Below are 16,119 nucleotides of genomic sequence, written 5' to 3' on the forward strand. Positions count from 1 at the left end.
TGACAGCGCCACCAGCTGTCGCAGAGCCCCCTGTTGGCTCGCAGGAGGAGTATATTGGTGGCAGTGGTGGGGGGTGGGGGGTGGAGAGGGAGGTGGCTGACAGGGACAGATTGACAGAGAGTCTGTCTGTGATGCCCTCAGTCCGATGTGGAATAACCGAGGAGGCGGCTCGGCGGACAAACATCAACTCCTCAAGTGCTTTATTTTTGGACGACTACCTCTTTAACTCGACTTTTTATCTCGTTGTTCAAACCCTTGTGATTTTTCACAGGTTTTATATTTTGCTTCCCAGCCCCACCTTTTTCACCCACCCGCCCACCCGCCGCCGCCCCCCCCCCTCCCCGGCCACATCCACACACTGTTTTTTGTTGGTTTTTTCGCCAAAGCGGCAGTGGTGACGGTGGGCTCTATATGGCTGAATAAGGGACTTTTGGGGGGTTTTGGAAAAAGAGGGGGGTTTTCTCTGAGGGGGGCCTCGCAAAGTCGCAGTTGGGACCAGGAGGAGGAGTCGGTGGTGGAGGAGGATGGCGGTGGCCTTGGATGAAGTGTGGGGGCGGGTGAAGAATGTCTGCAAGCAGAACGGGCTGCTCATCCTGTCCGTGCTGGCCGTGGTCATCGGCTGCCTGCTGGGCTTCTTCCTCAGAGGCAAGCAGCTCTCGGAGCAGGTCAGTTGGGTAAATCATCATGGTGGTGACCGTTAATACCCCCTCTCCATCGCCCGGCCCCCACCCTGTGTCCTCTCGCTCTATCCCGCTGTGTTCACCCCTGTCCCAAATACAGACGCTTCATACATGTTACAGCCAACTGGGTTTGTTTTTACACGTACGTGCACCTGCAGGAGCCTTAATCCTGACTGCTACAGCCAACGTTTCAACATCGCATCAGCCTAAATATAAGATGACTATTGAGTACAGTGGCCTCATTTACACAGAGCAGTAGTTTAACAATATTTAGTGTCGCATTAATATGGCAAAACTAGTGCAAAAACACTGCAAAGTCTTTGGAAATACGAAAGGATTTGTAGAAAGTTGGTCATAAAATCGACTGCTGCTAAAGCTTTACTAGCACGTCCAGCGGGTAAGTTCACATTCACATAGTCGATTTAGTTCAAATAAAGTAATCTTTACCTACATCCTTTGATCCCAAACTTTGCTGCTGATTGTGCAGGAACATGAAAGAGAACAGCCAAGATTGTCTACCGCTAATTAGCTCAGCTCTAATAAAGACTTAGAGCTGAAAAACAGTCAAAGCTTCCCTGCTGTGATGCGTGCACGATAGCCACGATTTCTTATATTAAAACATATTACACACTGCACAATGGTGACACTGTGGGATTATGGGTAGTGTAGTCTATCGTCAATCTAGCCCCTATTAAATTGTTGTTGCGGATGTGATGAAACTACAGGATAATTAAAGATTAGTCTGAAGCCGCATGGCATCTAAAAATGTCCTGCAGCAGCTGATGCAGCTTCTCGGCTCCGCTCCGGTGAGGGTGGGATTGCTGCCGGGGAGATTAGTTGTCAATCGCCCGCATACTGTACATCATCACTTATGTAAGTCAGACAAGGCCGATCGGAGAAAAAAATGAAGAGCGAGAAACAACGAGCCTGCACAGAGGGGATGAAATCGCTCGTAGAGAGCTGATCTGAAACATTGGGGGCTGCGGTTGGAGTGTTACAGGAGCGCGATCGCCCACCGTGGACACGGGAAATGAAAGGCCTACCCCCCCCCCCCCCCACCACCACCACCCCACCCCCCTTCACATCTGTGACAGCCTTGGACAGGGTCATGAAGGAACACCCTGGTCAGCACAGCCGCCTCTGAGTGAAGCAAGCACTGGTTTGGATGTGTGGGGTCACCTCAGTCCCTCCCCAACAGTCAAAACCCAGAATGTCAGGTTGATGCGACACCTAATCCACTCTCGCGGCGCTGTGCACGTCCGTGAACTGGTGACCTGTCCAGGGCGTGTCCATGCCTCCCTGTGACTTCTGGGATGGACTCCAGCACCATCCGTGACCTTGATTATGGGACGGATGGAAGGAAGCAGGTCGGAGTTCACCTCCGTCCTGCTGCCTGGGTGATCCAGAGGTGTGACCAGTTTTTTATTTCTCTGCTTAATGCATAACAAAACAGTAACACTGCGTCCTAAAGTCAGTCACACTCAAAAAATAAAACTCAACAACTCCTCTTTTAGTAAAGACCCCTGAGTGTCCCTGATTCAGTCCCTGATTCCATTTCTTGGTCGGAATAATCCAGAATAGCAATCAGTCAACATAAAAGACCATCATCGCGTGGTTTCGTGCTCATTAGCCAGACCACAATTTTTCCAAGGCCAGATCACGAAAGATTCCTCCATCTCTGGCAGAAGTTGAACAGCTCTTCAATGAGTGTCATTATCGTTGCCATGGTGACTTATTTGTGGTGAATTGTAGTAGTAGTGTACTGAGCTACACAGCACACCTATTAAAATAAACGGTGTGTTTGATATTCCAGTGTTCCACTTTCTTTTGTGCACATCGATCACACGTTGACTCACATTTGAGAGCATAAAGCAGCTCAAGTGAGCGATTGAAGACAAGATGAAAGAAGATGGTGACTCAAAATTTCACCTTAGTGTCTGAAGGGAGCTGCTGACTGGTGCCGAACAGAAAATACACGGCAGGACACGTTAGCCGGAGGAGAAGCTGCCTCCTAAACGGTGGTTGGCGGTTGATTAAGACGAGCGGCGTGACAGTCGCGCTCACGCTGCTTTTACAGCGGAAGGCGGGAGAAGGACTGGGCAGCAGGACTGAGACCAGTTTAATAAACATGGTTCACAGGAACACGTCTGGAGGATGCTTTAATAGAGGGTGGTCTGTGTGTATGTGTGTGTGTGTGTGTGTGTGTGTGTGTGTGTGTGTGTCGTTTGGTCTAAAAGCCATCCTCACTCCTGACTCAAAAAGCTTTTCCATCCTCACGGTCACGGATGGAACCCATGTTCCGACCTTGGGCTGCTGCATTTCCAGCTCTGTTTGTTCTTTTGCTCTCCGTCTCTTGATTCACTAAAACCCGTCAGGCGTAAAACAATTCACTTCGCATTATTATTATTATTATTATTATTATTAATGGTCTCTGTCTGCTGTTGATTTGAATTTTTGCATGAGAAAATCAATAAATCTATTTACAATTAATGCTTGAGAGTCCAGACTTCCATAAATGACCTCGAGTGACGGCGACCATTGATGGGTCGACCTCGGAGGCCTGTGACGTTAAAATAACATTGTTGTGACAGTCATTGCTGTACAAAGATGGAATCTTTGGAGTCACAACGGGATGTGGAATATTAATGCGAGCTCCAGTTGAAACACCACCAAGCGGCATGACATCGCCTGAATATCTGTAATTGCGGTGCGATGGCGATGGATGTTTCCTGATGTGAGAAGAGCAGCAATCAGAAAGAGTCACTTTTGGCCCGGGCTGTCTTCCTTTGATGGGTTCCGTCGCTTCCTCTCTGCCTCCCACTTGACTTTCCTGGTGAATCTCGACTGCGTGTGATGGTTCGCCCGCCTCTCTGCGGCCTGTCAGCTGGGATCAGCGCAGCATAAGAGGATAAATGACGGCTGTGCCGGGTTGAAGAGCAACGGTGCAGAAAGTTGCTCCATTTTCAGGATTGCTTTTTTAATTTGTGCACTTCTTATTTCCGCCCGCGATCGTTTCATCGGGTTTAGATATTAAACACCAAACAAACACGCAAATCATCGTTAGCTAATGGCACCAGGGAGGATTTATGGAAGAGTTTTCTCGACAATGCATAAATCATGTGCGCCTTTAGCACCGTGTGCTGTATCACGTTGTGAATGTCGATCTTTTCACTTGCAGGAGGTGAAGTACTTCCAGTTTCCTGGAGAGCTGCTAATGAGGATGTTGAAAATGTTGATCTTGCCCCTTGTCGTGTCCAGGTAAGACCAACACATCAACACTCAACGCATATGTGACGCTCATGCGTCATCTGATAATAATCTCTTTAAAAGTCTTCAGGCGGATTTGATTTCATTTGTGTAAAGCGGCTCCACGCAGTCCTGTGTCTGTTCTACGGCTACAGCAGTAGCTAAGCTAAGCTAACACAACGTCCCTCTTTCTGTGTGGACTTTGCATGATCTTCTCTTGTCTGTGTGGGGGTTCACTTCCCTCCGACCGCCCAAAAGCCTTCATTGTCCTGTAATGGAGTAATGTCCTGTCCCGAGTGCAGCCTGTCCTGGATGGAAGGATGACTTTTGGATTTTTAGCCTTCACAGTCTTTGTATCTTTCCATTCCTCGTAATCATCCCTGAGACATTACCACACCTTGACTGGAGTCCACCTGTGCTAAACTCAGCTGATTGGAGGTGATTTGGACCTATCAGAGTGGAAACAAGGGGAGAAAGAGTCAAGCTTAGACTAGTTGCCTGCTTAATGTCGGAGAAAACACACAAACACACACACAGACATCCACACAAACCCAAAACAAATCATCCAAACACACCGGTTCCATGCAGGATGCTGCTGTGCAATAAGCTACTTACAATCTATGCAACAGCAAAGACTGGATGAGAAGTTAATCCCCCCTCACTCTGTCTCTCTGCTTTTGTGTTTTTCTAGTGAGCATTTCTCTCTCTGAAATGATGCACATGTCTGAGTGTGTGTGTGTGTGTGTGTGTGTGTGTTTGTTTATGCACGGTTGCTCTCCTTCAGCTAATGAGATAATTCTAGGTGAACTGCAGGTCTCCTACCAAGTTAAAACGGCATGTGAGGACAAGACACGTTAATTACCGCTAATCCGAATTACGGTGCGAGCAGACGGGTGTCCAGACTCAAGCAGCACACTCACCCACCTCCCACAGCAACGTAGCAGCGATAAAAACGCCCGAGTGCTTCACAGCCCACAGGATGCTCCATTTGCCTGCTGCCCAGCAGAGGCAGTGCTGGTGACAGAAGGCAGGAGGCTGGTTAAGTCACATCTGTTTGGCCCAGACGCGGCCTCCTGCCCGCTGACGCCATCAGAACTGGAACGCACAGGCTGCCTGACATGCTGTGTGGTACAGTAGAGCTTATCCGGGGGGGGGGGGGGGGTGAGCCCTATAGTCTGCTTGTCCCCATTTTTTTCCGCCTCTCGTTCTTCCAACACCATCTGCTCACTGGCCAGAGTGGAAGCCAGATTATCCCGAGAACGTGTCATCTGGAATCAATGGTCCAACTTCCTTATGTTCTCCGCACCTTTTATTTTATTTATTTTTTTAAAAAGAGGACATGAAGCAATATTCCCTACTTTTATATTTGTCCTCCATTCAGCTTTAAATCACTCCTCAGAACACAGGTAGAAGACGGGTCCCTGCAGGTGGTCTCGGAGCTGTTTCTTTTTCTAGCGAACTTGAATTTCATGGAATGACAGGAAGCCCTGGCGCTATTTTCGCCTTTAAATTGATGGATCGACGAAGGGCCGTGGTTATCCGCCCTGACTGGCATTTTTATTTCCAGCAACATTTTTATGTAGAAGTGAGGAAAACAGACGTTCCTGAACCAAGTCTGCGTTCCTTCGGGCGCTTCATCAGGCGCTCTCTCTTAGAGCTTCAGATTTAGGCTAATGTGCTAACGGCGGTCAATTTAAATGTAACGTGCCCGGTTCTAACATGAGCTTGAGTCGTGATCCAATGGCGATCTTTTGGCTCATCTTTGACGACCTCGGTGTCAAATGCAGCCAGCTGGGGGGTTTCTGGGTCGCGGGAAACCGACTCTTTAGATTATCATTGCAGGACAGTCTAAAAAAGCTATTTTTAGTTATTTAAAAAAAAAACAAATATTAAAATCGCCTTCGTAACACCCGCTCAGCCATCAGAAATAACACAGACTAGTTCAGAAACTGCTGAACAGCGGCAGAGATCAACGGCCCAGCCCGGACGCGTGGCATCCATTCCACACCTCGGGATCATCTCCCGACGTCTTTCTGTTTCACTCGCCGTCTGATATTTGGTGGCTCGCCAGGGCAACACCAGGGGAGGCAGAACGAGGCGTGGGTCTGTTTCCCGAAGCGTCTCGATGTCAGCTGGGGTCAGGCGAGGCAAACCGACGGGAAGGTTTACGGCGAATTAGTGTTCTTGATCTGGGTGCCCAGGGAGCTGAGCTGAAGGGCAGCGAGGACTCGGGACGACATAAACCAGATCATAAAACTCATCCAATCAATCATGCGATGGATTTAATCATTCCCGCAACGATGACGTCTTATTGCCACGTGTCTCCAAATCCTCGGCCAGCGCCCAAACAAGCCCCGACCTTCATTTCAAAAGTTGTTCCACCTGGGATCAACGACGGTTCCGGCCCTATTTACACATGCAACCAACCATCCTCACGCGAACCTGCGCAGCAGAATAACGCCGAGCAGCTGAGAGCAAAAGGCCACGCTGTCGGCCACATGCCGCTGATGTCACGGATAACACTTGCTGAAGGAGCCTTGCTCTTGCTTTATTCATCAAGACCAGGGATTACTGCAAAGCTCCTGCTCAGTATAGGTGCAGCAGGAAGGCCCATAAGCCCCATATGGTCCGAAAACCCTGGCGAGGATCAACTTTACGTGTGTTTGAAACCTCACGATTGAGGCGAATGGGCTACACATGTCAGGTAGGGTCATCCCAGCTGGACCGGAGCCTCCGTCTTGGTTCTTTTTGAAATTGTTCGATACACCGTTATACAGCCGGGACCCAACTGTGTGGGTGCAACAGGGGCAAGAAGGCAATGACTTTGTTCTATTACGGCCAGAACCGCCCATGACGGAGGAAGCGATCAAGCCATGACGGAGGGGTTAAACAACAACAAGACAGCCCGGCTGGTCCTGATTAGGGTCACCAGGGCAGAGGCAGGAATAAAGCCTGGACGGGTCACAGGAAACACACGTTCACTCGCACGGAGGGGTGGTTTAGAGCCGGGTGGATGCTACAGGGGGAATCACATATTTGATAGCAAACATTTCCCATTTGAATTCATTTTCTCCAGACATTATTTGCTTTCTTTTGAAAATAGCAGCAGAAATGGAAACAGTTCCGTGTGTCTAAGTATGCAAACCAGCCTGACAGACACGTTATTGATGGCCGAGGCGTTTCTATCACGCAAGCTGCGTTTAGAGGAGTAAATTACAGGTTAACAAACAACATAAGGGTTAGAAAATGAGCCAATATCTTCCTTTAAAATCAATAGTAGACCTGAAAGACTGCTTGGTCGTGTTATCAGCTTTATTTCCCTCCTGTGTTTCCTGCAGGAGGTCCTCAGATACTCGACCGCAGCAGCTCAAACCCTTTATTGCTCCCAGATCGGGAGATTTTACCTTCACTGCCGTTTCTTTTACTCCAGCCTCTATAATTGTGATTCAGATCACAGCTCTGCACCAGCTTCAGGCAAATAAACAGCTCATCAGAGACATTCTGATGTTTTTCAACGGCTTTTCTGCCTTTGAAGAGTTCTCGTTACAGAGATCACATTTGGTTGATGAAGGTCATGTCAATCTTAGACGACTATAAAACACAATGAGGGGATTTATTCATATTTCAGTCCTCCATCCTGATCAACCACAAAAATACACCTGATGAAAAAATAAAAAGAGGGAGTTTATCTTTACATTTGCATATGGTCTATTGATCAGTTGGTATAGCGGAAACTACAGGAGGCACTTGGGTGTTCGCCCCATTCATCGACATTTAAAACTCCTATTTAATGCCCTGCCATTACCGTATTCCGTCACATAATTGTACCTGCTTTTAGCCTGCGACTAGCTTATATAAACCTATACACAGATAATGATTACGTGATTAAGAGGGAGTGAACCATAACGGACCTGTTGCCTTTAAATTAATTATAGATAGTGAAATGCCCATAAATGTGTTTTCAGAGCACATGTAGCTGCACCCCAGCGATAAATAACACTTTGCGTGTGGGAAATCAGATTGTTGCTCTAAAAAACACATCATAACACAATCACATCAAAAACATAGCGCGGCTTCGTGAATGTGTCCTTGTGAATGTGGTGTGAAAACCCTCCAGCATTGACTGGCAGGAGCCTCGCTTCCCATTTAGATGTTAATGGTCGCCATTAGGCTTCTCCTGCCACTCTGAGGATGTTTGACCGTTATTAAAGGCGCTGTGCTGCTTTGATGATGATTGATGAAGGTGGGAACCGTCTCCTGTTTGTCAGTTTGATGTCAGGTCTCGCTGCCCTGGATGCCAAGTGCTCCAGCCGCCTGGGCATCATGACCATCTCCTACTACCTCTGGACCACCTTTGTTGCCGTGGTAGTGGGCATCGTCATGGTGTACATCATCCATCCTGGCGGAGCCGCTCAGAAGGAGGACTCCGAGGACAGCAAGAAGCCGATGACCAGCTCAGCCGACGCGCTGCTGGACCTAATCCGGTGAGACACGTGAAAAAGGCGATGGAATCGGGTGAACGAGACGTGCTGAGTAAGCACCAAACGTGAACCACTTCCCTGAATAAGCAGAAACCTCAACCAGGCCCCTGTTCTAAACCAGCAGCTTTTATACCAGAACACAGGCTCTGAGGCTCTTTTCTTTGCTTGCCATGCGTGCTGTCTGACGAGGGCTAAACCAGAGTCTGATCGTAAACCCCGGAATCCCTGCGTGCCAACGGGCTGTTGAGCTAAGCTAATTAAAGCCTCTGAAGGATGGCCTGCGTGTGCTGGCCTGAACCCAAGTTATCCCCGTAGCCTTCTGCAGGAGGCCGGAGCCACTGTGTCAGTCGGTCAGTGGGGTAAAGTCAACGGGCCTCGGCGGCGCCAGCAGGCGTTGCTGATGCGACGGTTTTATTACGACCCACAACTCACTTCCGGGTCCGTGAGCGTTAAAGCCACAGACCCTGCAGGTGAACGACGGTGCGTTTAAGAACGTAGGAAACAAATACAAATGCTCAGAGAGGAAGTTTATATCGGACCCCGAAAACACCACAAGCATGAACTGATCGGGTAGGGAGATGAAAGTGTGACTGACAGGATCTGTGTGTGTGCGTGTGTGTGTGTGCGTGTGTGTGTGTGTGTGTGTGTGTGTGTGTGTGTGTGTTTTCCACAGCACAGCTGTGCCTTGGATTTATCCCTCAAAGCTTCTTTTCAGCCTCCATCTATCATGCAGGCGTATGATAGCGCGCGGTCCCGCTTGTTCTCGTGCACGCGGGCACGTCCGCCGCACGTCTGCATATAGGTTCATATATGGATTTGATATGGGCCCGTGGGGGTAGCAGCACTCGTTAGCCCGCTCTGCTCCGTCTTGAACCCATGTCAGCCAGGCACAGCACTCACGAGTCCCACCAGAGTTGCACAACACGCGTGGAGGTTTTAGGCCTAATGGCTGAAGATCTGAGCGATAACACATCCTCTACCTTTGAGATTTGCCACCAGCTCCCGCAGTTACGACTGAAAGACGCTCATTTCTCCTCGCGCGACCAATTACTGCCGCTCACATTTGAAGCCGCAGTGAGTCCCACTCGCCAATCAACGCCCATTCTGTCACGCTAGCTGAACAAAGAAATTACCTTTGATGTTTTAAATCGACCTGGGCGACGCTTCAATGAAGTTAAGTTACCAGCTTGCTCCGCTGTGAAGAAATGTTGTAGCAGAAAGTAACTGAATGTATGTAAATGTATGTTGACAGCGTCTGTCTGTCTCTCTCTGAGCTGGTGGTTTAAAAAAAAAAAACGGCCAAAAACAGAAACACAAAACAGGATGGGAACGATTTTTTAAAAATTTCAAGTGTATTTGAAGCAAAGCCTGGAATTAAAAAGGCCCTGTTTCCAGATGTCATCATCGAAAATGACTGCACTAAAGAGCTCCATGTGAGGTCGCAATGTTCCCCGGAAATTACCTGAGTGGCTGCAGAGGCTGTGTAGGAAAACAGTTACTCATATCTGAACCGTGTGTTTGAATTTTCTGTATAAAAGAGGTTAATTTAATAAGGATGTACAATAATTCGATGTGTTTTGAATGTTATCTCCCATAGCAACATGTTTCCAGCCAACCTGGTTCAAGCCACTTTTCAGCAGGTAAGCGAGCCCCACGCTGGGGAACCTCTCACCGGAGTATTGGATAAATAGATTGTGTGTGTTTGATTAGCATAGCTAAGGCTAACTAATCTACATGCCCTCACCTGCAGCATGCTGGTTTGCCCGTCTGTAGCCTTTGTTGTCCATAAAATGCCGTCTTCTTTAACGCCGCCGGGCCGTTTTTTTTCCAGTATCGAACCCAGAGAGTCCCCGAGCTCATCCCCAAACCCACTGTGGCGCAGCTGCTGGACGAGACCACCACGCGCAGGGTCTACATATACGGCATCCAAGACGACAACGGCACCGATGTGCAGAACTTCTCCCTGGATCTCACGCCGCCGCCCGACGTCATCATGAAGACGTCGCCCGGCACCAGCGAAGGCATGAACGTGCTGGGGATCGTCATTTTTTCCGCCACCATGGGTGAGGAGTGGCGTACATGTTTAGGGCAGCTTTGTGGGAGCATCCCGGCAGGATTTGAGTTGAAATGCTGCCCATTTTTTCCCTCCTGAATTCAGGAATCATGCTGGGCCGGATGGGACCCAACGGGAGCGCTTTGGTCAACTTCTGCCAAAGTTTGAACGAAGCGGTTTTGAAGATCGTCGCCATCGTCATTTGGTAGGAACTGGGGATGATAACCTCACCCTCGCCATCGTGACCTTTAGCCTTGACATTAGCAAAATCCCTGATTTTATCCTCAGATTTCTGGTTGCAGTGGTTCCTGAACCTTTAGCCAAAGTCCTTCAAGTCTCAAGGTCTTTTCCAGGTCCCTGAGTTTTGAATATGACCCCATCTTCCCTCTGGTCTTCACAGGTACTTTCCCTTTGGGATTGTTTTCCTGGTTGCTGGTAAGATCCTGGAGATGGACGACCCCTCAGCTATGGGAAAGAAGCTGGGCTTTTATGCCATTACCGTGGTAATGGGCCTGGTCCTTCATGGCCTATTCATCCTCCCGGCTATGTACTTTTTCATCACCAAGAAGAGCCCCATTGTTTACATCCGAGGCATCCTGCAGGCTCTACTTATCTCCTTAGCCACCTCATCCAGGTAAAAGAGGAGACCCTCACACAAAACGAAAGCTGGTGCAAAGGAGGGGGGGGGGGGGAGGGGGAGGGGAGAGGAGGAGGAGAGGAGAGGAGAGGAGAGGAGAGGAGAGGGAGGGGAGGGGAGGGAGGGGAGGAGGGGAGGAGAGGAGAGGAGAGGAGAGGAGAGGAGAGGAGAGGAGAGGAGAGGAGAGGAGAGGGAGAGGAGGGAGGGGAGGGGAGGGGAGGGGAGGGGAGGGGATCAGAGGGGAGAGGAGAGGAGAGGAGAGGAGAGGAGAGGAGAGGAGAGGAGAGGAGAGGAGGAGGGGAGGGGAGGGGAGAAGAGAAGGGGAGGGGAGAGGAGAGGAGAGGAGAGGAGAGGAGGGGAGGAGGAGGGAGAGGAGAGGAGAGGAGAGGAGGGAGGGGAGGGGAGAGGAGAGGAGAGGAGAGGAGAGGAGAGGAGAGGAGAGGAGGAGGAGGGGAGGGGAGAGGAGAGGAGAGGAGAGGAGAGGAGAGGAGAGGAGAGGAGAGGAGAGGAGAGGAGAGGAGAGGAGAGAGAGGGGAGGGGAGGGGAGGGGGGAGAGGAGAGGAGAGAGGGAGAGGAGAGGAGAGGAGAGGAGAGGAGGAGGGAGAGGAGAGGAGAGGAGAGGCGCGGCGAGGAGAGGGAGAGGAGAGGAGAGGAGGGAGGGAGAGGAGAGGAGGAGGGAGAGGAGGAGGAGAGGAGAGGGAGGGGAGAGGAGAGGAGAGGAGAGGAGAGGAGGGAGAGGGGAGAGGAGAGGAGAGGAGAGGAGAGGAGAGGAGAGGAGAGGAGAGGAGAGGAGAGGAGAGGAGAGGAGAGGAGAGGAGAGGGAGAGGAGGAGGGAGGGGAGGGGAGAGGAGAAGGGGAGGGGAGAGGAGAGGAGAGGAGAGGAGAGGAGAGGAGAGGAGAGGAGAGGAGAGGAGGGGAGAGGACCCACGTAATAGCATTTATTTACCAGGTCAGGATAATCTTTAAAAAAAATCCTTCAGAGAAAAAGAAACCTGAAGGAGATCCACAGGTGCAGCAGACCATCAGCATTAAGATCAGTGATACATTTATGTTCATTTTAATTAGAATAGAGGAGACAGGGTTTGATCTGGAAGACAGTATTGTTCGTCTGGGTCTCCACCTTCAGCTCCGGATGGACCATATCAGCACCATGTCACTATATTCTCAGTAATAAAGGTTCTAGTGGCATATGAGATACTTTTAAAGTCTTTTTTGTCACTATTTATTATTTATACTCACATTTTCTTGCCGTTTCATTTCAGATGGTCCATCTGGACATTAATTACAACCAGTGATTCAGCTTTTGTAGCTGTAAAACACTCCTACACGTTTAGATGATGCGCTGTTTACTGACAACTGCAACTGTGCATTTATATTTGTTAATGTACTGTAATCTCACGTCTTTGGTGCGTGCACCGTTGCCCCTAACAACTACGCTTTTCCTGGAACTCGGGGGGAAAAAAACACCACTAGCTGAAAGGACAATTGCTGCATTATGCAGGGGGGAATTCAAATATATTCAACGATATATTTTTACATCAAAAGCTGCTCAAAAGCACAACTCAGGACCTTGTAACGGCTGAATGGGTGTCTGTTCAGGTTCCGCTGCAGGTTCTAGGCACGCCCGGAGGTTCTTGCATCATTATCTGGGTTCTACGGGGCTGTGTGTAAAATCTGACCGCTTCCCTCCGCAGTTCTGCCACGCTGCCTATCACCTTCAAGTGCCTCCTGGAGAACAACCACATCGACCGGCGCATCATCCGCTTCGTGCTGCCCGTCGGCGCCACCATCAACATGGACGGCACCGCGCTCTACGAGGCCGTGGCGGCCATCTTCATCGCCCAAGTCAACAATTACGAGCTGGACTTTGGGCAGATCATCACCATCAGGTGAGGCTGAAGCAGGATCAGGAAAATGTCAAGGTCGGCCAGAGGAGGAGCTCGCCGGGTTGGTTTCTGCCCTGCGGACGCGAGCATGTGACTCCAACTCATAATAATCTTTGATCTTTGCTGGAGCTCTTCTTCTTCGGCGTTTGCTGCCCTTTAGTCGACGTGCTCCAGTTTCATCTGGGTCAAAGTTGGAGGGGGGGTGGGGGGGGGGGGGGGAGAAACGTCCTCACTCAACGTCACACATTTGGTTTAATTCTGAATTGCTAAAAATATTATGGGATTTAGCAGATACACATATATGTAAATGTCACACAGATTACGCCTCGTTTGAGCTTCTTAGTCTGATCTGATTTTTGCTAAATCGGTCTGGAAGCTCCGGGGACGCCGACAGACGCACAGACGGACAGACAGCCTCCGAGCGTCCAGCCCGAAACACTCAGCCGTTACCTGTCGCCGCCTCAGGTGTCAGGGGACGGCTTGGAAGTTGGTCTCGTGTCCCACTGCGACGCCATTAAGCGGGTCTCTGCGCGCCGCTGCACCCTCTGCCCGTTCCCTCGTAATCCCTTGGCGGTAAAACCCATGTGACCTGTATTACTCATCTCCCTTGTCACGGCAGAATTAAAATCATTTTTCTTCCTCCTCTCTCCTTCTCCCTCTCCGTGTCCGTCCTGTTGCCATGCCGTTTGGATTTGGACCATGTTCCATCTGCACGCTAAACCCGGGCCCCAGCTGCACAGCTGCTCGGCCATTTTCCCAGCAACAAATAATCCAATTCTTTAATTAAAAGTCGGAGATGGAAGAGTAGGCCCACAGACGAAAGGCCTCCCCCCACCCGCCACGTTAGAGTGGCGCTAATGTCCAGACAAAATGGTTCAGAAAGGACGTCGAAGGCCGGTCGACATTAAGGGGCGTTTTAGCAAACAAAGACCAAGGCCAAGGTCTTTGTTTGCTAACAGGAGGCTGCAGCGACTTCCCTCAATACTCTGTTGCCGCTTGTGAAAAGCTTAAATGTGGTTCTTTCAGCATCACCGCCACGGCAGCCAGCATCGGCGCCGCTGGGATCCCACAGGCCGGACTCGTAACCATGGTGATCGTGCTGACCTCGGTGGGTTTACCCACCGACGACATCACGCTGATCATCGCCGTTGACTGGGCATTGTAAGTGACGGCCAAATCATTTGCAAACTAAAAAACCGAACGTTTTAATGAACCTTTCTTTAACGAGGCTGTTTGTGTCTCTGACTAGGGATCGCTTCAGGACCATGGTCAACGTGATGGGCGACGCTCTGGCCACGGGAATTATGGCTCATATCTGCAGAAAAGACTTTGTCAAAGAAGGAGAGCAGGTGAGGACGCAGAGTGCGCCTTGATTTGAAGTTTCTTCTGCAGGTCACCTCAGCTTGTGGACCAGAACGTCTATGACAGACCCATATGACACTGACTTACTGCAGTGACAATTTCCACAACAAAACAACAGTACAGTAATTTATACATCAGTCTGACACAACTTTATCACACCTCATGGCGCCAATAGCGTTGGACAAGTGTATTATTGTTACTAAAGCACCTACAGCGCCCCCTTGTAGAATAATGTGGTAATTATTATAAATGAACAACGTTGGTTTTGGTATGTGAGATATTTCGTATGACTAAGTGGTTAGTGGTGATCTACTTGATTTAAAGAGGTCATCCCCTCTCCTCCCACCTCCTCCGCCATCCGCAGGTGCCTCTGATCTGCGAGACCAAGCCCATGATCAGCATCCAGCAGATGATGACCTACCAGAACCAGAAAAACGGCTGCTACCAGCCGCCCCCTCCGGGAAGCAAGCAGGACCCCCTCTCTCCGGAGGTGGCCCGCCTGATCCAGCTGGAGGAGGGGATCCGGCCAGTGGAAAAGAAGAAACACGGCCACGCCTCCCACCACAAGAGAGAACACAGGGACAAAGACCACTGTTCGGTTGACATGAACGGCCTGGAGACTAACGTTTAAACCGCGCCGCCATCCCAGCACCGCTGGTTCACCCTCAGCTGGGCGAGCAGAGATGAGGCGACGGCTCCAACACCTCGCTCCTCACAGAGCAGCAGCTCCAGGTGGATGAAAGCAGATCAAAGACTTTCTTCCCCCCTAACCTTCAGTATAATGGCCCCGCTTGATCGTGTATGTGTCTGTGTGTACATATTAATCAGAATTGTATTATTTGCTGACGGCGGAGTGCCGCGGCAGGTCGAAGATGCTCGACGCTGGAGAACTGACCCTGTTTTTCCCACTAATGTGCTCCCAGGTCTGTGACGCAGCCTTTCTCAGCGGAGAACAAACACTCAGAGCCAGGATGAGACATGATTCAGCGCCCGTCGCGCTCCGAGTGTTTTGTAGTCATTTTAAGCTTGATGCTTTTTTTTGGAGACGTCATCCATCCCATCCACCCAAACAGTTCCCCCTTCATTTCGCTGCCTCGTCAGGCGAGTCCAAGCAGACAGTGGCGATGACGATGGTGTTTGTCCTCACGTCATGTCTTTTCATAACCCCTCTTTGCCTTAAACCACCAGAGGAGCACAGGGGACGCGTGCACGAGGTCACATCTCTGATCTACACCATCATGGATCATATGTGTATTTATAAGACATTTTACTATTGCTGCCATTTTCTGTTTATTAAAAGAGTCCATGTAGTCCAGGATTTTAAAAATGTTTTAACTGTTAAAAAAAAAAAAATCACAGAGAGATGAAAATATATTTAAAATATGCATAGCTGAAAGTTGTTTTTTTTTTAATTAAAGTGTTTTTGAAATCAAATACAGGCGCTAGTGGAGCTGCTGGGAGACCCAGGGCCCACTGGGGAGCAGATATACGGCTGCTTTTTACAGTGTATAAAAACCTCAGCGGAGCAGCCGCCATGTATGTGTGTGTGTGTGTGTGTGCGTGTGCGTGTGTTTTCACTGGGGAGTAAGATCTGTATACAAATATTGACCTGGGTCCCCCTCCATGGGTGGCCATATTTCTACAGAAGCCTAAAGAGGACAAAAAGAGTTCAATCCAACATTTGGTGAATTTTAGTGTTACTAATCAACAATTAAGCACCAGATTTGCAGTATAGAACCATAACATGGAATTTAATGGCTCCCCAGCACCAGAA

The 16,119-nt window shown here is 49.6% G+C and overlaps 1 protein-coding gene across 4 annotated transcripts in view; it reads left to right on the forward strand.

The window, feature by feature from the left end:
• The window catches only part of slc1a7a (solute carrier family 1 member 7a), a 21,798-nt gene extending 5,750 nt beyond the window's left edge, over positions 1 to 16,048 (forward strand). Inside the window, exons 1-12 of one of the 4 annotated variants that reach the window (XR_003886919.1) lie at positions 487 to 665; positions 3,859 to 3,938; positions 8,195 to 8,410; positions 10,005 to 10,047; positions 10,239 to 10,470; positions 10,566 to 10,665; positions 10,861 to 11,094; positions 12,792 to 12,986; positions 14,010 to 14,144; positions 14,233 to 14,332; positions 14,710 to 15,077; positions 15,269 to 16,048. Coding sequence is in view for 2 of the 4 variants with exons in the window: in XM_003975766.2 (XP_003975815.1) it covers positions 525 to 665; positions 3,859 to 3,938; positions 8,195 to 8,410; positions 10,005 to 10,047; positions 10,239 to 10,470; positions 10,566 to 10,665; positions 10,861 to 11,094; positions 12,792 to 12,986; positions 14,010 to 14,144; positions 14,233 to 14,332; positions 14,710 to 14,976 (1,743 nt within the window). In the remaining 2 variants the exon portion in view is untranslated. Of the gene's footprint in view, positions 1 to 486; positions 666 to 3,858; positions 3,939 to 8,194; positions 8,411 to 10,004; positions 10,048 to 10,238; positions 10,471 to 10,565; positions 10,666 to 10,860; positions 11,095 to 12,791; positions 12,987 to 14,009; positions 14,145 to 14,232; positions 14,333 to 14,709 lie in introns of those variants that run through there. The other 3 variants (XR_003886918.1, XM_003975766.2, XM_029830556.1) reach the window with 3 other exon arrangements.
• The last annotated feature ends 71 nt before the right edge of the window (positions 16,049 to 16,119 follow it).

The sequence above is a fragment of the Takifugu rubripes genome, chromosome 22, assembly GCF_901000725.2.
Source record: "Takifugu rubripes chromosome 22, fTakRub1.2, whole genome shotgun sequence".
Classification (NCBI taxonomy): Eukaryota; Metazoa; Chordata; class Actinopteri; order Tetraodontiformes; family Tetraodontidae; genus Takifugu; species Takifugu rubripes.